Source organism: Lonchura striata, chromosome 2, assembly GCF_050655825.1.
Source record: "Lonchura striata isolate lonStrDom1 chromosome 2, ASM5065582v1, whole genome shotgun sequence".
Lineage (NCBI taxonomy): Eukaryota > Metazoa > Chordata > Aves > Passeriformes > Estrildidae > Lonchura > Lonchura striata.
The window spans coordinates 148,866,827-148,889,017 of record NC_140704.1 but is presented as its reverse complement, the minus strand read 5'-3'; the positions used below and the strand labels follow the sequence as shown (position 1 = coordinate 148,889,017).

The window sequence follows — 22,191 nt, the reverse complement described above, 5'->3', positions numbered from 1 at the left end:
TAACACTTATTTCTAATTATGCTACTGAAAGATGAAATATAATCTAAAAAGTCCCTGTGATAACTTTGCACTGATTTTGTTCAATCTGTTTTCAGATTTGTTCCAAAAAGTTATTATACGGTACACACAGGAAACTCAATAGCATTTTGCTATTTCAGGTGCACATTTTCTAGTAAAGAAAGTTTCATGCACCACTCCTCTCTGCATGCTCAGGAACAGCATGGTTTTATCATGCATAACAAATACAGACACAAGAAGCACAAAGCTGACTTCTGCATAAGAGCTCCATTGAGGGATTTTCCCTCAGGAAAGATATATCTGTTATATATTCTCAGTTTCATAATTCTAGTCTGTGTGCACCTCCTTTTTTACAGTAAAATTTAAATTCAATAATTTTGGTGTCTTTGAACAAATACAAGACATATTCCTTTACAGGAGATGTAAGTGAATAACCAACTTTGGACTTAAGAAAAAAAAAGACAAATCAAGAATATTTTAAGCTACAAGCTACTTCTGTTGTTGCTTGCTTTTTATATTGTCAGTGAATTTCACAAAAAAAACAAACCCAATGTGAGGCTGTCAGGATAAATAATTAACACTACTCTGAACTCAGCGGAGATACTGCTTTTGCCAAGACAGTGATCTGTACAGTCCCAGAAAAACAATGATGTAAACACTAGAAAAGTGGGAAGAATTTGTGCACCTGTCTGCTCATTGCACTTGCTGCTGTTTTCCATCAGTGTTCTGTTGTAGGAGAAATAATGAGTTTAAACTTATCTTACCAAAGAAAATACATAACGTGGAACTACTCTCCAGAAGCAGCAATAAGCAAAGATGTCCTTGCATTTCCCTTCCCTAATGGTTCAGCTGTTAAATTGCACTGTGTCTGACACAGTTTTCACAGGGCCCCATCCTCAGCCATGTCAGTAAAGAGTTTGTGACTTCAGAGTAGGAGGAAACTGAGAGAAAAGTACTCTGGTTCCTCTAGCAAATTAAATTCTATGTCAAGAGCTGACTAAAAATCTAGGAACTGTGTGAGGAATTATTTGAAAATGACAGAAAAAAACAATTAATGAGCAGCAATTTTCAAAAACTTCCCTTGCCTTCCCCAATAGAACGATGCAATTAAAATAAACTTATTGAGCCATGGGGATGCAAAAGCAAGTTATGTTTCCTGAAGCAAGGACACAGTGAAGAACAATTAGGTACTGAATTAAGATGTCATTATATTCAAGGCAGCATTTTATTTAATTGGGCCCTCAGCTTCCTGAATCAAGAATTCTATTCCACTGCTCACTGTTCCAAGACAGCACTGCTAGCAGAGCTCATTTGTCCAAGTACCATTTCTGATGGATATATAAACTTCCTCTGGTGATTAAGCCTCATTTCAGAGCACACTGAGGCTGTGAAGATAAACGTCAGTATTGATGCCGGCAAAACTGTTATCAGAGTCCTAAGACTCAACACAGGAAAGGCTGTAAGGATATGGATCACTTGGAGTGACTGAGAAAATGGTCTAAGCTGATGGGAAACAAGCCCATCTGTAAACTGATTTTTACTCCCTGAAACTTGTTTTTTTTTTTTTTCTTTTAAATGAAATCTGTCTCAAGATCCGATAAAAAGACTGGATACTTTACCATGTGGGAGTCTGGCTCATCAGTTTCAGAGTCTAAAAGCTGCTGACCAAAATCATATTTATGGAATGGAAACTAAGCTGTTGTACCTCCAGATTATGAAACAAGGTTATTTATATAATACACAAAAAACCACAGTGACGAAAACTGGATTCTTACTATGAGTAAATCAAACACCAAAGTGCATCTCTTGTACATCCTGGTGAAGCATCCAGCTCCTGGAGATAACAGTCACAGGTGAGATGAGAAATAACTACAGCAATAACAGCCCTGTCAAGGTATGGATGAAATAAAGCCAGCACCCACACGCCGCCACTGCAGCATCCTGATCTCTGTGGCAGCATCCTTTCACAATGCAGGTGAGGCTGGAGCAGGAGGGAACTCACCATCAGCAGCATCCTGCTGAAGAGGTCTGCGCCCGTGTCCGTGAGCAGGTGAGCGCTGGCGACGTCGGCCCCGCCGCGCTCGGCTCCCAGCGACACGCGGCCGGGGTCGCCGCCGAAGCTGGCGATGTTCTGCTGCACCCACCGCAGAGCTGCCAGCTGGTCCCACAGCCCAGCGTTCCCACTCGCCTCAGCAGAGCCTGGAGGAGGAAACAAAGCATGGCTGAAAACGGTAAACATCGAAGTCTGGGGTAAATGTGACATTTTTTGCAGCTCTTGTAGCTGAAACTTGACAAAACTGATAGCCAGAGTTTAAAAGTCTGAGGTGGTCTCTTCCAAGGTAGTCACTTTACACAGTGACTCCGTTTCAGCTTTTACCACTCCACAGGGCAGCCCCAGGGGTGCTGCTTTGTCCTAGTGATAGAAAAATAACACATGAACTTCTGAGCTTCATTAGGACACTTCATGGCAGGAGACAAATCCAGGCTCAAGGATACATAGATTTAGCCATAAGATTCTTTTTCTACATAAGTAGCTCAATCTTAAAATGAATTAAAAACAGACAAATAAAACATCTGTGTGTTTGCCAAGTTCACAAGTTGGAAGGGATCTATAAAAATGAGTGTTTTCCTGGGGTACACCTGATTAAATGTTTCCTTCCTACATATCTCTTACACTTGCCCTGCCTGACCAATCATAAATCCCAACATCTTGAATTTCTTCCAGATATTATTTTAAAATTTATAATATTTCTGCCTATATTCTTTGAGATTGTCCTATGTCTCTCCAATAGAAATCTGAGATATATATATATATATATATTTGTAAATATAAAAATAAACAAATAATTAATCATGTGCTTCTCATACCTAAATAGGACCTCCTCCTTTTCAACATCAAAATTGGTAACCTGGTACTTTAATTAATAAGAAACAAATACTGAAAGTATCTAATGATGCAAGAATGTAGGTAAAGCTTGATTTTATGTCAACAAAAGCAGAAATAAGTAATTCCTCCATGGTTTTAAAAAAGGAATAGAAAATGATTATTCACTGCCTGCTTCTTTTTAATTCACAATGAGCCATTCATTTTCAAAGTTTTAAAATTCTTCACATTTAAAACTTGGAAAAAACCAAAATCCCACAGGATAAAACAGAAAAGCTGTGAATAGAAACACAGCTGAAACTATTTGTTTCTTCCATTGCCAAGACCAAATAGTACAAGTGTAAAATAAGGATAGGTTCAGAAACTAGTGAATTAAAATTAATAGAGATTAGAATAAAAAGATGCTGCTTTCTGGACAAGTCTTGGGCAAAGAGCAGTTAAAGTGTACATCCTTTCCACTGCTGTAGTGAATTCCTGAGGTATCAAACACACCAGTTTACACAGCAGACTAAACACAGAGGAGAACAGATTAATGGTAACTGCAGATCTTAGAGATGCCCACACTACAACAATCATTGTTAGGAACAGCCTTTCAGTAGGGCAGCCAAAAAGTGAAAAGTCCAAAACACCATGACCTACAGCCATTGCTTCAGATGATCAGGCCAAGCCACACGAGTGAAGCAAATGAGGAAATATTTTCCCTGCTTAGTTTTTTGATTTTATGATTTGTTTTTTAGTTTGTTCTGCATACCATGACCAGTTCCCAGAGCTCTCAATCCAGCAAATAAACCCATTCTTTAAAAAGGAAATCTCATTTTAAGGACTTGCTCCATCCCCACTGAGACCAGTCCAAAGGAAGTGAAACCACAGAATCAGTCATGTTGGAAGGGACCTTAAGTCACTGAGCCCAACTGTTAACCCAGCACTGTCAAGTCCACCACCAAACCATGTCCCCAAGTGCCACATCTACATCTTTTTAAATATTTCCAGGGATGGTGCCTCAACCACTGCCCTGTGCAGCCTGCTCCAATGTTTTTCAATCCCTCTGGTGAAAAAGTTTTTATGTGCACATCCATGTAAATGTTTTAGCCACACAATCTGCCTTGCTTTCACTATACTAAACAAAAAGACCAAAGAGGGAAATATAACCAGCTCCTTTCTCCTTGGCAAAAACCACAACTGGGTTGTGAAATGTACCACACTGGAGAACGGATGCATGCATGGACCTTCACAGGAGTTAGACTGAAAGAAACATGTCTGCCAGGAATGTTTTCAACTGCCTTTTTGTAGGAAAATATCACATTCCTGCGGACCACAGGAAGCTGAAAAGAAACCAGAGTCCTCGTGTGCTTCCTTCTGCTATTATTAAACAGAAGAGGAACAATAGTGCTAAATTAAAGCATGAAAATAATTCTGGTTTATATGGCTTCATGGAGTCTTTAAAGAATAAAACCTAAAAACATGATTGTCTTCTCCAAATTCTCGCCATTCATATCACTGGCAACTCACCTTAATTTTTCTGGACACAAAGGAAAAAGTGAAGGCATTAGTAAGAATGTGCATCACTTTTTGCAACATTAATGGGTGATAGCAAATTTAATTAAACATCTTTTATGTTCAGAAGAGAGATCTTTCACTTTTTGCAAAAGCCCTGCCACTGAAAGACCAGAAGAACTGTAGAACTAATAAAAACTCCATCCACACAAAAGGAAACCTGTTTTCACTACCCTTCAATTCCTTAAAAATCCATTTAACTCCTTCCTTTCTAGTTTTGTAATTTATAACAAATTAACTTGAGAGGATTCAGGACTTTGATTAGTTGGACAATCAAACTAATATTACTCATGAGTTCATAATTTTTATTTCTAAATGTAGGGCCTTCTGACAGCCCTGCTATGAAGCCCTAAGGGTGAACTCCTGCTCCCTTTGAAACCAATGGCAAAATTTCCAAAGGACCAGGTGCAGGAGACTGGAATGTTAATGGTTAATGGCTTAAATAATCACCCATTTTTTGCCACGGCACCAAGCCTGAGTTCAAGGTGTGTGGGACAATAATCTCAAATGTATGGTGGGATTCCTGGGGTCTCCTGTGCAGGGCCAAGACACTGGACTTCAATGATTCTTGGAATCCTTTTCAACTTCAAATATTTTGTGATTCTAGGACTGTACAATTTTTCCAAATACACACCATGGACTTCCCAAAGAGGAAGAGGCCAGGAAAGACTGACTTTTCCCTGACAGTACAGAGAGAGGAGAAGATCCCCAAAAAGTCATGTAATGAACTACCACTATCTGAAAGATTGCAGGAAATACCAGCCATGTATTGACATTTTTGGACATGCAAGCAGAACCCTGTGAAACAGAGACCAAATAACTTTCCTAAATTCTGTATCATCATATAAATACTGCTGCATCATTTTCAGCCCAACCAGCATTTTTCATTTAGGAGGAAACCAAGGTGAGGTTCACAGGGCTGAAGGAGGGTGGTGTGGCCATGCTGTGTTCTGGAAGCTCCCACAGCACCTATCCACACTGCATTTGGCTCTAGACAAAATGAAATTATAGTATCACTTTCATAAACATTGGGTTTGCACGGATGAAAACAGTGATGTTTTTTCTCCAGCTACATCCATAACCAAATTCTTATCTAAATAAGTAAGGATCTTGTAGTTACAGCTCTCTATTTACCAAATGAAAGAGACTTTGCTGTGAGTGAGCTTTGGACAAAACAATAAACAGAGAAGGGTTAAAAATAACCAACAGCTACAGCTATAACCTCAAACCTGGCAAAATCCACCCAACATCACTAGCAGTGAACACTCAAAAGGATCATGAGGCCACATATGTAAGTCAGATACTTGTAAACATGGCAAATATGACATCCTAAAAGTTATAAATGTATTAAAATGCCCACTAAAGAGGCCAAGGGTTGCCACCAGACTGAGACAGAGCTCTACTTGCAGCTGTTGCATTTTCTCTTAATGGCTTATACCTTAAGTTCCCCTGCCCCACACAGAAGTGAAAGATGGTAGAAAGGTGTTCCCTACTTGCTTAAAAAGGCAAGGCTAAAAAAAGGCAAAAGGAAAAAAAAACAATCCCCAAGACCAGATGGCACTACCCCAAAGATTTAGGGAGACTGAATGTGTGTTTCCATACCTCTTTATGCAATACAAAATCCTATTTGTAATGGGAATTTGTGTAATTTTTAATGGCAATTGGCATTAGGAGAGCAAAAATCCTTTACACTGGAACATGGGGAAGGGTTGCAACATAGAACATGCAAATGTTCAGTCACATCCAGGCCAGTCCAGATTCAGATTAAATGTGGCAAGTCTTTCGCAAACGTCCGGCTGAATTGTTAAGGAGCCAACCAACTACCTTTGTGCCTTACTTTCCATCCTCTCACATCCTTCTTACCATGAACCTGCAATTATCTGTCTCTGCCTCTTCCCACTCTGACATGGGCACAAGAGAGCATCAGCAACACTTCATGGATGGAACAGGCTGGAAGTTGGAATCATTGAAAACTCTACCCACAATGTTAGGCCACTGGAATTAGCAAGAATTTTGATACTAACCTATCTTCACATGTGTCTGCAAAACTCAATATCCAGAAGTTCATCTGCAAGCACAGGCCTAGCCAGTGCTTTGATATAGATATTGGGTCGGGTTTGCTCCTGTCCCTGTTCCCCCAGCCTCTCCCCTTTCTCTTCAGATCAAGTCCCCACTACTTCTTGGCCATTTTTTTCCCACAATAATTTAGGAAAAAAAATACCTGTGAAAGATATAGGTTACTTGAGTTAAAAAATAATTTGAAAAAATAAAAATCAGAAGAGTTACAGAATGCATAATTGTGTTTGCTCTGGAAACCCATGACTTACCAGTGCTCAGGAAGCCAAAGACACCGACCCGGTAGTTTGCCGTCACGACGATGACGTTACCAATGGCAGCCAGGTATGACCCATCCAGGGTTGTCTTTCCCTCCTCAGCATTGTAACTCCCTCCATTGTGGAAGAACACCAACACTGACATGTTTTTGACCTGCCATGACAATGACAGATTAATATTCCTGTTGCCAACTGCTTTGGTAGGTCACTGATGAGAGCACAAGCAGCTTCCTCTTGAACATTATCTAAGCCATTTATAGCTTTTTGAGAGTGACCATAAGGAGGGAATATTTGCCCATCTGTCTGGAATTTAAAGGGTGTTGTCCACAATTGTCTACAAATTGTCTGCAATGACCTGAATATCATAAAGAGGACACTATCTCCAGTATAAAGTAGATCTAACAGCACCATTATATTCCATGAGCCAAAATCTCCTCTAGGTCAGCTCCTGGTGCCTTGACCACTGAGCATGTGGTGTGCTTGTCCTTGCTAGAGCACATCTGCTTTACACAAACAAGCAGGAAAAATTCAAACAAGTGAGAAACAAGAGAAGGAATAGGCCTGTTGGGTTGCTCCATCTTGAGTAAGACTAACTTCTAGCTGTGCACAGCTGCTTCCTGCTCTCAAGTCTTCAGCACCCAAACACTGCCTAGTCTCAAAAATGTCCCTTGATACTGATAACACTCCATGCTCCTTCAGTGCCCATGGAAATTTCCCCCTACCAGATACACAGAGGGATTCTGTAGAGAGGACTTTGTCTCTGCAGAGGAGAGACCCACATCTCATCAAGTACAGATGGACTCTGCCTCAAAAGAGCCCATCAGGACTCCTGGGATGGCAGGAGTCCCAGTCTGCACCCATGCTAACACTCCTGGCAGAGCCACCTGATTTTGCGCAGAAACAGAAGCTTTTTCCCAAAGCAGCACCAGGTAGGGACCCTCTCTGCACACACAGCAGAGCTGCTGCTGCATCAACAGGAAAAGGCAGAACAGCCCCAGGACACCTCAGAACTTAACCAGCAGGTTACAGACCCTCAATAGAAACATCCTTCAGTCAACATAAGGGAGGAGTTTGCTTTGGTTTTTCCCTTTTCTGTAGCAGCATCAAAGTACATCTGGGGCTCGTTTTCCCTGCACCTAGAGGGCATTGGGCTCTGCTGCTGTTATTTTCTGGATGGAGCTTAGCTAAACACAGCAGTCCCATCTGTTCTGGCAAAGAATGTCTCCAGCAGAAACACAAATGGCTGTGTGGGAGAAGCAGCAGAGCAGCAATGGCTGCAGCATCCTGCAAAATTACAGCTTAGAAGGCAAACTACCCTCACCTGCCTTTAATTTGCCCACAGTTGTGTGGGCACTCCTCACTTATCTCTCTGATGAATCAGTTCAGGGGCTTTCTTGTGAACATAACAATGTTGCCAAGAAAACACAAGACATTACAAGCACTGAGACAGCTTTTTTTCCTCATGAACTTCTGTTGAATTGAAACTGCCTAACTTGCAGTGCCTTGTCCCTGGTTCCCATTTCTGCACTGCATGCAACACAGAGAGCAATGGGGATGAAGAAAAAAATGAAATCATCTGTTTTCACATGGAAATTCATTCTGAAATAAACCACATTGAGTTGTGTCAGCAAAAATGGTATTAACAGTTATACTGAGCCTGCTCCATCCCCTCAGTTCAGCATGGTTAAGCCTGAGGCTCATACTAAGCATTTCCCACATGTCCACAGTCTCCATAGCACCATGACCTCCGTTTGCCCTGTAAATTGCATATTACATTATTCTGAGTGACTTTACACAATAAAAAGCTTATAAAGGTCAAAGATGGGCAGTAACATTTGGAAATGGCAAACCAAAGCCATTTACAATAGATGCTACAGATATGGAGTAATTCAGGGGAAGATTTAGCACTGGGACTGTGCACAGAGCCAAGTGTCTGGATGCAGCATTCCCATTTTTTTTTCTGCACCAAGCAATGGGAAGCCCAGCAGCTCCATCATGGTCTCATTACTGCAGGGGCTTAGGTTCCATGTGCAAACCCTGATGGGGTAATGAAGTTCAGCAGCCACCAGGATGCTGCAAGTCAGCTGGAAGTCTGAGAAGCTTCATGATATTCACAAGCATCTTCTCTGTGACAGAATGGTTAACCTTGGAAGGGAACACTGTTGGGGCCATCTGGTCCAACCTCCCTGCTCATCCTTCTGTAAAACACTTGATGAGCTACTTGACAGGGACAGATTTAAACTCCACCAAGACAGAAAACCTTCAGTACACTATTGCTCTGTAAAGAATTGAGTGCAATGGGGATGACACAATAAGGATGGGAATGTGCAAGAAATGGAGAAAGAAGAGAGAGGGTTTTTGTTTTCCTATTTAATCTCTGTTAATGGAGATTTTTATATCTTGATCTTACAATTAAACCCTTTCTAAATAAGGCAAAAACACAGCTTTTCTGAGCTAGTGTGACAGGTGGTGATAATTATAGGTGGAAAAACTCAGAAGTGCCAGTTTAACTGTGGTACAGTAGCTATGGAAGTAAAATTATGTCATTCACCTTCTTCACTGCTTGACACTTTGAGACTCCTTTGGTGACAGGCAGCAGTCCCTGCACTGTGCTGTTTTTGAGGCTCAAAATGCTCCTGAATGACCTCTGCATTCACTGCTCTCTGGGAGATTTTATATTCCACATTTACTAGCTAATTTAACTTTCCACAAGCTGAAAATATATAACTATCTAACTGCATGTGAGTAAAAAATAGAGCTTGCCACAAAAAAAGACAAGAAAATTCAATGTCTTCTGTTCCCAGTTACTTCTGCAAAACTAGAAATTTTAATTCTCTCCTGGACTAGACATATTATATGTGAAACTCATTTTCTTGATTGGACCTACTTCTACCTTACAATTTTACAAAAGACAGGAGAGATTCAGTTCACAGGACTGAGAAGAATAGACAAGCCTATTTAGTCTGGTGGAAAATACAATGCTTTCAAATAAAGTATCTTGAAAGCAGCTCTTACACATAGATGGCAAACTGCCTGGGACAGTGACCTGATGTTTTCAATAAGTGGTGACTGCACTCAAGGCAAATGACAGCCTCATGCTGCAGGGAGAAGACAAACTGCTGGTCTCTCTAATGATTAAAATAGGCCTGCAATGGACTCTCTGTGCTGCTGTCAGATTGCTAAACCAGCTCTTTCTAGGCATGCAGTATGACAGATTCATAAATTTCTATTACAACTACCATCACCTTCTGAAAATTGCCAGTACTGTGGAAAGAAAAAGTTCCTGTCTCTGGGCCCACTCCTCAATGGGATTCATTTGTTATTCAGCATCTTCATCCCCAGCCCCCCAGAGGCTGGCCAACCATTTTAGCTTGGCTTTAACTTAGAGCTTTCTTTTATATCTGTTTAGAATGAGAAAAATCAAGAACTTTCAAATGACAATTCCTCATATTGTACCAGCAGCCCAGCCATTTTTGGAAACGTCTATTTTTAAGCTCTGTGAGCTGGCCACAAACCCAGCACTGCTTGCCACTCTCATTTCCCAATAGACTCCTACAGATGTAAACAGGGGAACAGTAAAGAGTAGGGTGAAAAAAAACCATCAGCAGCCCCCTGTCTGCTGGTAAATGTTGATGTATTGCATTGCATTACTGTCTCCTGGACAGACGGTCTGCTTGCAGGAACACTGCCATCTCTGTCCTTAATTTCTCCTCCTTTGCTGTCACCTTCTTATGGTGTTTTGTTTCCTTCTCTGTCTCTCCCTTATTTCTAGCTTTTCAGTGTGCTGTCCTCCAAGTCACCCAGCACAGCTCACACAAAACCTGTAGGGAATACTCTTGTACCAGTAAAGACACCAGAGTGCCTAATTTAACTTTGCAGGCCTTGTGAGAAACACAGGTAAAACATCCATTCATGCCAATTAAAAGCACTTTGAAAAGAGACAATCCTCAGCTACAAAGAAAAATTGATTTTAATTACATCTCTTACTTACAGTGGTGGCAGGAACAAAGATGTGTAGATACAGGCAGTCTTCACCGACAGACTGTGATGGGGCCTCTCCGTCTCCTGGCTGCCAACATGCTGCCCTAGAGACACAGATTGAGAAAGTTACAATAAAAAAGGCTTTTACTCTTCTACTGCTGCTACTTCCTTATATTTTGATGTATTAGGTTAATAAAACATTTAAATCTTGATTTCATTTAAAACTGTGCTGACCCATAACTTAGCAACAGCTAAGTGGTTTTGTATACATGCATATAATGCATTGCATTTGTGTGCCTAGAACCCCTCCTCAGAAACCCTGCCTCATTTTAAAAAGCTTAAAACTTAAAAATATGCTTTCAAGAAACTCACACTTCACATAAACTACACAAAATTAGCACCAGCTGTAAAGAGAGCAGGGCTGAGGCTCACAAGCACAGTCTCCCCTTCCCACCTACAAAATCCACTCTATTGCTGAAATGCTGGTTATTTATTTAAATTTCTAATAATCTGTGGGCTACATACATTTTCATTTATTTCCCAGTGGTCTGTGGGCTACATTTCATTGGGTTTAATTTAATTTCTAATGGTCTGTGGGAAAATTTGGTAACTTAAAAATTTTAATGCATTTTTTAAATATTTTTGTTCTAAGCATCATAGCATCATTAACAGTGTCAATTAATGTTTAAAGTACCCTTTCAATAAAAATTCAGTAACCAGACACATAGAGAAAATTATTTTCTGGCCATCATCTGAATGAGATTCTTCTGCTCAAGCATATCAAACTTGAATTAAGTGAATGATTTTTGCTGTTCAGTGATAACCTACTTTGAAGCCAGTTCCTCTATTTCACAGCTTTATCCATACCACACAATGAGTTATGGAAAAAACTCACAATTTAGTAGTGAAGAAGCTAAAAGAAGCTTCAGAAAATGTAGTAATAGCTCAGAGAATTATTTCTAAATTATAATTTTTAATGCCCTTGTAAAAGTTTGTCCTAAAGCTGTAAAGAAATTAATATAAAATTACAAGTAAAAGGACCAAACTTCATGGAATTTTACTTTTTTTTCCATAAGGGGGTAATTTCTATGATGGTGATGTCACTCAACAACTTTCACACTGACATAGTAAAGCACATCATCTCCAAAACAAAAAACTGCTGAAGCCAATTTTGGCAGAAAAAATACAATTAATACAATTTCCCAGGTAGGAAACCTGCCAAGACAACAGGTATTACCCTATTAATCATACAGCTTTCCACAGGGCAGCAGGGATCATCACCTGAGATCACAGCTTCTTTTCTCCAGCTCCCAGGAGAAAGGCTGCCACCTGCTGAAGCAAGTCCACAGCTCTTCCAGGAGCTGGAGACTCCAATAGCTGCCAGGTGTTTTTGGTTGTGTTGGGTTGGTTTGGGTTGAGTTTTTTAAGTTTTTAAAGTGTTTTATCAAGTCCAAGCTGATAAATAAATATATCTCTTCTGTCAATAATGGCATTGTGCTAATGTGAATTTCTCATATATAAATATTCAGCATCAATACAGAATATGTATAATCCTAAAAAAAAATCAACAGTTTCTATACATAAAGTGAGGTCTCTCCAATTCCCCAAGTGTAAACTCAAATAATTGTTTTTTTATTCTTAAATGGATAATAAAAGATAATAGCTGAAGTCTTCATTGGAGTGAGCAAGCACTGTGGATTCAAAAGCCAGAAACAGATTAACAAAGGTCCCCAAATTTTTTTTTTAAATCTCAGCCAGGCTGCTCATTGTAACTCCAGGTCTTCAACGGGAGATCACAAAGGCAGGTGGGTCTAACTAGACCCAGACTGTGGCTCAGACACCAAGAGCTGGTGCTGTGTGTGCTAAAATAACATCACTAAATACGTGAGGAAACAAAAAGTCACATCCCACCAGATGCCTGCAATGTACTCGAGGCTGTGGCTTCACACCGCCACAGCTCAGCAGCATCCTGGAGGAGGGGACAAGCAAAGGCCAAATATACTTTCAACTCTCCAGATATTTGCCTTTCATTAGGTTTTGGACAGAAGAGATTGATTTTCTGGGCTCTTCAACCTGATCTCTTGGCCCCTACCAGGCAGAGAATTTCTATATGAGGCCCATAGCTTCTGGTTACATCAGTGTTGAAGTGCCCTCTTGGATTAATGTGTACAAATGTATGGCTCAGCAGGACCAAACTATTTGTATAAATATAATAAATACCTGTATAAATACTATTCAGAATGAAAATGGACTGAGAGCAGACAGTTGGTGGGGAGTTATGCAGAGATTCAAGGCAACGGAGTGGACAGGAATTTGCCTTTTCTCTGGAGGTGCTTGCATTCTTTAACACATAGACGGAGAAATTATTCTCCTTGCTAATCAAAGTGTCTGTACTCTGTAGGCTGCTTTGCAGGAAAGGACATGAATATTGTTGTCATCACTCCAGCAGCTTTCCCACTCCTGGCGGACCAGGGGTTTCTCACCGAGCCGCGGTGGCGTTCCAGGCCTCCAGCCAAGCAGGCGGCTCTGGGGGACGGAAGCGCCTCTCGCCGAGCGGAGCGGCAGCGTAGGGGATCCCCAGGAACTGGCTGATGTTCCTCCACCCTGAGCCAACGTGGATCACCTGGGATTTGCCCATCAGATACCCGTGGGACGGGATGTACACTCTTGGGGTTGAATCCGATTCGGAAATGGGCAGGAGTAAATCTATCAGAGGGTAAGCACAGGAAAAATAATTTGTTTTTTTCAAGTTAAGACCATTTTGGAAATGAAAATAAGTCCCATTTCCCATAGTGTTAAACTGTTAAGTGTCCCTTCTCTAAAGGAAACACAGATAAACTCACTGTTTACTTTTACTGCTTTCCTATAAAACAGTTCATTAAAACACAGTGAAGTGACACCTCCTGCTATTTTTCTCCTAAAACAATGTATTTGATAGGCAGGAACAAAATTCAAAGGGACTAAAACCAAACCTGTAAGAAACACACAAGTCTACTTTTGTGTCTCAGTTTGTGATTTTGTTTTACTTTGCAATGATAAACTGCTTTTTCTCTCATTGAGTTTCAACCTAGAAGGTTCTCATTGACTTCACAGAATTTCAGTGAAAAGGAAAATTTTCTTCCTTTCCCCCTTATTGTCACTTGGGTTCTGATTACCTTTAATAAATAAAATAACCAGTATTATATAAAAAGAAAGCAGTATCTTTAAAAATCAAGGGGAATAAACCAAATACACTTTAAAATAAGTATGTAACCAGCAGAATTTTTACTTATCTACACTGTCTGCACAGCTTCTTTTTCTCTCTTAAATATTTTTCACTTATTTAAAATATTATTACATCCTGTTTAAGGAGAAGCAATATCTGTTTGGTTTTATGTTTTCTCTAGAGATTGTCCTTAATACTTTCAATTGGCAGTGAACACTCCTAATGTTATTCTCCAAGCTTAAAATGAAGAGCATATCAAAGAATCTTCTGCAGATGAAAAGCTAAGAGCTGGACTTGCATTACGGTTGTTGTTTGGTTTTACTACTCCACTTTCAAAACATCCTTCATAAACTAAATTTCCTCTGTTATGCCTGCTTCACCACCAGTGGGTAAGACTACAATTTCATGCATTTTTAAAAAAGTATTTGGGGACATTTTTCCCATCCTCTTGGCTGTAACTCCTTTGCAACAGCCATGGACAAGCGTCTAGGAGACATCCAGATTGTTTTATGAGGTGAGGAATTCCTCAGTCCTCCACTCACAAGAATCGAGCACCACAGTTGAGGTCCTTCCTCCACAGCTTTGACCTGCTCTCACCTTGTCTCCTGTAGATGTAGGCAGCAGGTTCTTTCAGTAAAACCCAGCAGCTGTGCCCTTGCAGGCCATGTGCACACATCTGTGTATCAGGGTAGAAAATGCACCTTATGGCTGAAGGCTGGATTTCCAGTGTAACCACTGCACATGACTGGTTCTTTGAACAAGCTGTGAGGTGAAGCATGAAGAAAAAGAGCAGGTAAAAATGTGTTCTCACATTTTACATGATAGTGTTACACTGTTCTTAAAAGAAAGGTTGTCAACAGGTGAAGCAACAAAGATATGATGTAATTCAGAGCAATGGGACATAAATGTCCTTAAATGCCCAGAACATTCTGCAAAATAGTGAAAGGACAGAAGCTTATACTGGTTTAAAATGGAATAATCAGCAAAAGAAGTATTATCACAGGTTTTAGAAGAAGTATATTATCTAATAAAATGCTGATAACCTCATCTGAATTCTAACAGTCTCCAGTGAGTAAGTGGGAACTTTCCCTTATTTCTACCACTCTGTGGCATTGAGGATTTCCCAGTCATGTGAAATTAAAAGACTCTTCTGTCTGGTCAGGCTGTAGAATAAAGCAATTCTCCTTGCTGTTACTCCAGCTCAATCCCTGCTTCAACCTACCACAGGTTGATTTAGGTGTTGGCAGGTGGATTTAGCAAATGGAAGTAGTTCTTTAGAAAAACAAGACATCATTGCTTTAATTACTTGCTATACTATTCTTCCAGCTGTACAATGCCTGGAGAAGTAAGAGATCTCCATGCCCAAGAGGTGTCAAAATTACCTCATTACTGTATTACATTTAAGTATTTTATAGCTATTGCATCACCCTCTAAACTGCTTCAGAACCCCTCTCTCAGATCAGGAAACACTGGAATAGTCTTTAAAGACAAGTAAAATCAGTGTATCAATGTCAAAAGTGGGAAAGCTGTTCCTGGTTTTCAGACTCACAAGTCAGCATTTTCTGTAAAGCTGGGAATGACCATTTCTTACCAGAAAGGCAAAAATCTCTCGCCAAGGAGAAGTCATTAGATATATCTCTGCTAACATGCACAACTTCAAAGTGTGAGATGGATGAATCCATGAGAACAGATGACACATTTAAGGGTTGCCATGCATCCATATACTCTGTAAAATGAACCATAAAAAAACAATATGACTAGAAGGAGCAGTAAAAATTTCAGACAAACTTAATAAAGAGTTAAAAGCATTGGGGAGTTCCTCAATGAACAAATGACATCTTCCTTTGCATGAACTGAGAATAAATTAAATATTCAAAGGCCTTTTATTGACTTGAAAGTCTGATCTCATGTTCAGAGGTCAGATATTAATTTGTTTGCAAAGGTGTTTAGTAAAGAAACAGGCAAATCCAGAGCACCTTTATCCAGGTTTGAAGGTAAATCCTGATTTAAAGAAAAGTTTTTTGAACAGCCCTAATTACATTAAAGGGTATGGGTTCTAATGCTTGCATACAAGTTCCTGAACAGGAACAGCCACTAACTTCTTGGAAAGCAAGTGAAGGTTAATTTGATCATTTTAATTTGATTTGGTGGACAAAATGATATTAAATTCTATGAATAGTTTTAATGTGATGCAACTTCTACATAATTAATATATATAATTATATATATATATATATATATATAATTATATATAATATATATATAATATATATATATAATATATATATTATATATATAATATATATAATATATATATAATATATATATATATAATATATACGCACAAATATGTGCATATGTGTAAATATAATCATGTGTATTACATATATGTATATTCCCATATATACCTTTAACATCCATGCACTTGTGTGAGCATGCATATATACATATGTACTAACTCTGACATTCCTCAAGAATTGTCCTTCTCTCTCAAATTATATTTAAAAAAAACATGCCACAAACATTCTTTTCTCATATACAAACAGATAAAAATATCTGAGAACTCTCAATTTTGCACACAAAAGACAAAAAAATAAGGTTTGGGACAGAATGGGCCTTTAATTACTTCAGTTCCTTTCAGAAGTTCAATATATTTTAAAAGCAAAAGGTCCTGCTGTGGCCACTGAGTCCTAAACAGGAGGTTGGTGTTGCCCTCTCCATGTAATTGTAGGGTGAGGACAGAGCAGAGTCAGCTGTTCCTTTGCTATTCCTAGTGAGCAGGTCTTGCCCTTGAGTTCATTCACCCACACAGACACAAAAGTCATGACCTGTCATTTCATTAAACATTTCTTTTATTCTATTGAGAAATCAGTGACTGGCAAAGATGGCCAAAGTTTCCTTTCTCCCCCTCTCAGAAAGACAATTTGACCACAGCACTCAACATCAGACCTGAGGCTGAGGTCTGGCATCCATAAAATCAGTGTGAAAGTCCTGGTGTTGACGTGTCCAGTTGATGGAAACCCAAGAGCCAAAACACCACAGACAAGGCTGTTTGCATCCTCCTTGAGCAAACAGGCAGGGAATAGCAGAGACTAAATTCAATTTCATAACTATTGTATTATTGATGACAACACAGAGTAACAGAAAGTCTTTTCTTTTGCAGGGTAAATCCTTCCCTAGGAAGTGTAAACCTCAAGCATGAGTTACCTCACAAAGGACAAGCTGAAAAAAACTAATGTGCTATCACCACTACCAAGGATGTTGCATTAGGGCTTGGCTCCTTTGCCATCCCCCTTGGTGAAGAGAACATCTGATGGAGTGATGAACTGACTTTCTATATTCCATGGAACTTCACAGAGTTCAGGTTTTGAACTAGAGGCAAGAAAGCAGGACTGGGCTCTGTGGGTCCTTTACAGCCAAAATAATTCCATTCCTCTTATAGTTGTGAGCAACTTTTCTAAGAGAAAGAAGCTGAAGGTCTCCAGCTAAGTAGAAATGAAGGATAATGTGGTGTTGCACTGTGTTATGTTAACACCACAAGCTTCCTTGAGTCACAGAGAGGCAAAGTCATCACCAGTGCTACATCAGAGGGGATCTGAATTAGTCAGGAGCAGTGACCCTGCACTCACAGCTTGACTTATGTGACAGACTCACTGCACTGGATTTTTTATTCCCTTTAAGGACTGACTAGTCAATTATTTTAGAGGAACAGAGTGATTTTAGTAATGTAGAAATTACTATTTTTCATACTGTCAATGGTTTCTCTTTTTGAAAAATATCCACCATGAGCTGTTATGTGACCTATGGTAGAAAACTTTAGCCTCTACATCTAGGGTGGCACATACTTAGAAAGATAAAATTTAAAAATTTTATTTTAAAATAAGTATAATTTTCCATCAATTTTAAGTGATGGAGAATTAACCATTACATCCTCTCCAGATATTTTCTGCCTGCATTACTAGATCCCCCAGGTCTTTCTTTTCCAGACTGAATCTTGACAATTTATGTTTTCAGCTTGTGGTTTTTTGGGATTTTTTTTTTCTTTTCTGAAGAACAAGAAAAGATTACTTTTATCAATATGACTCAAAGTTTTTTTTTACCTAAGAGCAATGTTGCCATCCTGTGCTGTCTACAGTACCAGCAGCTGAGGTCCTACTAATGGAACAAGCAAAATCTCTTGAGGTTCAAAAACATAAAGCTTCAAATTGCCAGCTGTGGTCCTCCCAAAAGAGAGCCTTGTCTGGATTCCACAGTAACACAAAAAGTCTGGGTGCACCAGTGGTTTTGGAAGACATTTCCCTAGACTCTCTTTCCATGGCTTCCTTGACTCACCAAGTGACCTCAGACAATTCTCACCATTCTCATTTGCCTCCATTTCCCACAGGCCATTCAGAGGGGTTCTTGCCCTCTCAGGAGGGAAATTCTAAATGAATCCACAAAAAAAAAAATCAACTTTTTGAATTTACAGCTCTGACACTTGAATTTTGCTTCCTATAGTTAATTTCACAAGCTACACTTTCTACTTCTACATTAGAAATTTATTTTATCCCTTTATGTGGGACAGAGTTAAGTCAGGAGCATATCTTTTATATACATATGAGGCACACTGGGAACTTTGCAGCCCATGCTATATATGGAAGAGGGACCACTCATGATGCAAATATCCACAGCTCCTACATTCCTATCTAAACTGATTATTCATTGTCCCAGATATCACAGAAGTGTCCCTTGCCATCACCCACATGGGAGGTTTTTTGGGTTGGGTTGGGGTTTATATTGTTTTGGGATTTTTTTCATCCTCCATCCCAGACGCAGTATTCATGATCTCAGGTCAGATTTAAATGCTGAGATGCTCAGTTTTTTTGCTTTTCCCTTTTTCTGCTCAGCTGACCCCAGATGCAGAGAGACACACAAACATTAATGCTTATTTTAACAACAGAGCAAACCTCTTTTAACACAGAGCTGTGCATGGCACACAGTGGACATTGACAGCCAGCAGTGAGCTGCTAAAGAGATTCTGGATATTGGTTCTTCCTACTCCTGAAATCAGATCCAGCAACAGCCATACACAGCCACTTCCTTCTGTGAGCAAAACACAACTTTCCATGGCTGATCTAAACTTGCCTCATGTGGAAACTGCTCTCACAAGGCAGCTGCAGACTGGCCCTGTGCTCCTGGCAATGCTCAGTGCACCTGATGGGCTGGAAGAATTTCTGATTTATATATAGGTTAAGAGCTGACCTGCCAACCCACACTTTGGCAAAGGCTTTCATTGGATAATTACAGCCCTCTGAATCCAGCCATCCCCTTTAACTCTCATTTCAAAATTATAGATGTTCCATATAGAGAGCCCCTCTCTTCCAGATGTTCTTGTTTAGGTAGGCAAAGTTTAAGACTTGATTTGCAAAAAGACTCACGCTGGCCTTACTCTGCTCCCACTGCAGACACAAGATCACAAGACTGGAATAGATTTCCTGGCAAAGAGATAATGAAAACCTTGCCATAAAGTCAACAAAAGTTTTATCACTGTCATCAGTGGAAGAAAAGAGGCATAAATTACGAGTTTGCTGCAAAATTTAACACTTGATCTAAGGAAACAGAGATATGGAAGTGCATTAAAATAACAAGTTAAATTTAAAAGAAAACTTGTGAAGTTGAGGAGGTCAATATAAGGTTAAGAAAGTACATAAATCAGACCTCTGGGTTAATTATGCCTGATTTATGTATGAAAATATTTTGATCTTAATTCTGAAATTTGTGAGCCATATTTAATACCCCTGACTCAAACCCAAAACATGCCTACAGACTGAACTCTGTGCTTTATATTCCTAGTTTTAATAGATTTTTTTCAGCATACTGCCTAACCTGTCTGTATACCAACAATCTTCAAAGCCAGCAAATCATCAACTCAGAGTGGACCTGCAGAAAATATACTCTTCCTAAAATATAACTGCTTCTTGTTTTTGTTGATCCACTGAGATTTGTATAATTCAAAATGAATTATTTTCTTTAAACTTCTGCATAATAACTGTAATGACAACTCAGACAAGTCTCAAAAATAACAACTGTGTATTTATGGCCTTTGGCAGGGAGCAATCCTGCAATATTCCTCTTAAATACAAGCTTTCTGTCTCCTTTAGTGTTGCCAATTATAGCAAATGATATAGTAAGGGGATATTAAAAATATACTAGGTATTTTTACTAGGTATTTTTTAAACTGTTTTCAAAAGGGTAAAAGCCTCATATCTACAAACAATAAAAATCAAACTTAAGACCAAAGATAGAATAATTCCATGTCAGAGATCAAATTTGCTGTGTGGGAGCACAGTAAATCAGTTCCCAAAAATGGATAAAATAAGGCTGTCTTTCTTTCACACTATATGTCTCTGACAAATACTCACCATTGTGGGAAAGCAGGAAGATAAATGATACTATTAATCACCAAAGTCAGCTACATCAGCACTTGTACTGCCATCAGCATCTCTCTTGAGAATGGAAATACCCCATGTGCAGACACAGCCCAATAGGAAATTTATTCCCATGTTGGAATATCCTGTAGCCACTATTCTGCTCAGTCCTGCCTCAAGGGAATGACTATAAATCACCAGGGGATCATAGGAGGCAGGAACAGAAAGGGGCTAAGATCATTACATCCACATGCCTGGGTGGTTTCTCAATTAATGACTTGATTTGCAGGGAGTGGGAACAGAGCCCACATGATCTGTATGTAACCCACAGGGCCCTGTAAGGGCCACTGCCTCCTAACAGCTGCCAAATCTAAGACAGATAGGCATGCTCTAGTTAGAACTGAAGACAAAAATATTCATTAAATTTTAAACAATTACTGTATACAATGAATAAATCTCATAACAAAGTCAAAAGTCATCAAGCTTGTTCCTCCCCACATACACAGGAGTATTTTCAGGCTCTCCAGTCCGCTCTAAGCACAAGTATTCCTTCTATAAATTCAGGTAATATATCTCATAGGTTGTTTTGCTTCTTTCAGACTAATTTGCAAACACATAAAAATTTTCAACACTCAAACCCTTGTGCATAAACTGTTTGAATAACAGCATTGCACATTTGGAAAATAACAATACAAAATTATATAATTAGAAAAACCATTTTCTTATCTCCCCTAGCTTACATCTGCCTGCAGGAAGTTCCATCTCAAACCTGAGACCTGGCTGTTTTCTCTTTATAAGACAGTCCACCATGTTCACACAACTGAGCAGAGTTGCTTAAATACCAGCCTAAGTAAACCAAGACTGCAGGATGACATATGAGCATTTTCAGCATGGGCAGTCTTAAAATAACATCTGTCCTCCCATTGTTAAAGGTCACAGATCGTGCCTGAAACTCCCCACAGATGGTTCCATGCTCAGCGTCATCACAGCACATGAACTTCTACAGGGGAAAAAATGTTCCAAACGCAAAAAGTCAGAGTTTCCCAGTCAGTTAAGGCTGTCAATTTTTCAAGCACCACTTCTGAGATCACAGAAACTATGAGGAAATCACAACAGAGCAGCAGGAGCCTTCTCTGCTCCATGCAATAGATGTGCAGAAATAAATGAAAGTGTTAATTTAGTTAAAGATGAAAACCATGCATTCAGTTACACACATGAGCGCTTGGAGATGAGATGACTTGGAGACTTTAGCCTTGTAGCAGAACGGCTTTTGCAAGCAGGCAAAATGTGCTGAGGCAACAACAAAACAATGAGAATTCAGATGAAAGACATTGTGCAGTTCACCTCCCTCCTGCTAGAGAGTAGCAGGCACTACAGAGCACTAATCCCTCTTTTTCACGGGCTCATGGGGTACCTAGTAAGTGTTAGAAACACACAGCAGTGTTGTTTGTAGGGGCAATATTTTGCAGAAAGCCCATTGGAGCCTCAGGCTTTTGAGAGAAATCACAGGGCTGCAATGGACTGCTGGATGAACATGCTGGTACAAGACAAAGAACAGGAAGAGCCCTGACCCTCTTCTTTTGCTGCGTCCCTCCCAGGACTGACCTTACATAGGGAAGGGTCTTTTCTTGCATCTCCCTAGTGGCTGCAGGCTGCTTTAGAACAAGACATGAAAAGATGTTGCTCCTGAAAATTATTTTTGTCATTGCAGATTCAGAGGTCTAGACATGGTGATTACTGCTGAGGAACTCCTTCAACAGCCCAGACCAGGGAACAGAAGGAAAATAATTATCTCTCCCATCACCTTCA

The 22,191-nt window shown here is 39.6% G+C and overlaps 1 protein-coding gene across 2 annotated transcripts in view; it reads right to left on the bottom strand.

Annotated features, from left to right (window-relative positions):
* Nucleotides 1-22,191, bottom strand: part of TG (thyroglobulin) — a 148,540-nt gene that overhangs the window by 62,320 nt on the left and 64,029 nt on the right. For both annotated transcript variants that reach the window (XM_077781935.2, XM_085573965.1), the window contains 6 exons: nt 15,567-15,701; nt 14,573-14,737; nt 13,254-13,476; nt 10,781-10,874; nt 6,784-6,943; nt 2,021-2,217 (listed from right to left, as the gene is read on the bottom strand). In XM_077781935.2, the coding sequence (XP_077638061.2) occupies nt 2,021-2,217; nt 6,784-6,943; nt 10,781-10,874; nt 13,254-13,476; nt 14,573-14,737; nt 15,567-15,701 (974 nt within the window). The remainder of the gene's footprint in view (nt 1-2,020; nt 2,218-6,783; nt 6,944-10,780; nt 10,875-13,253; nt 13,477-14,572; nt 14,738-15,566; nt 15,702-22,191) is intronic.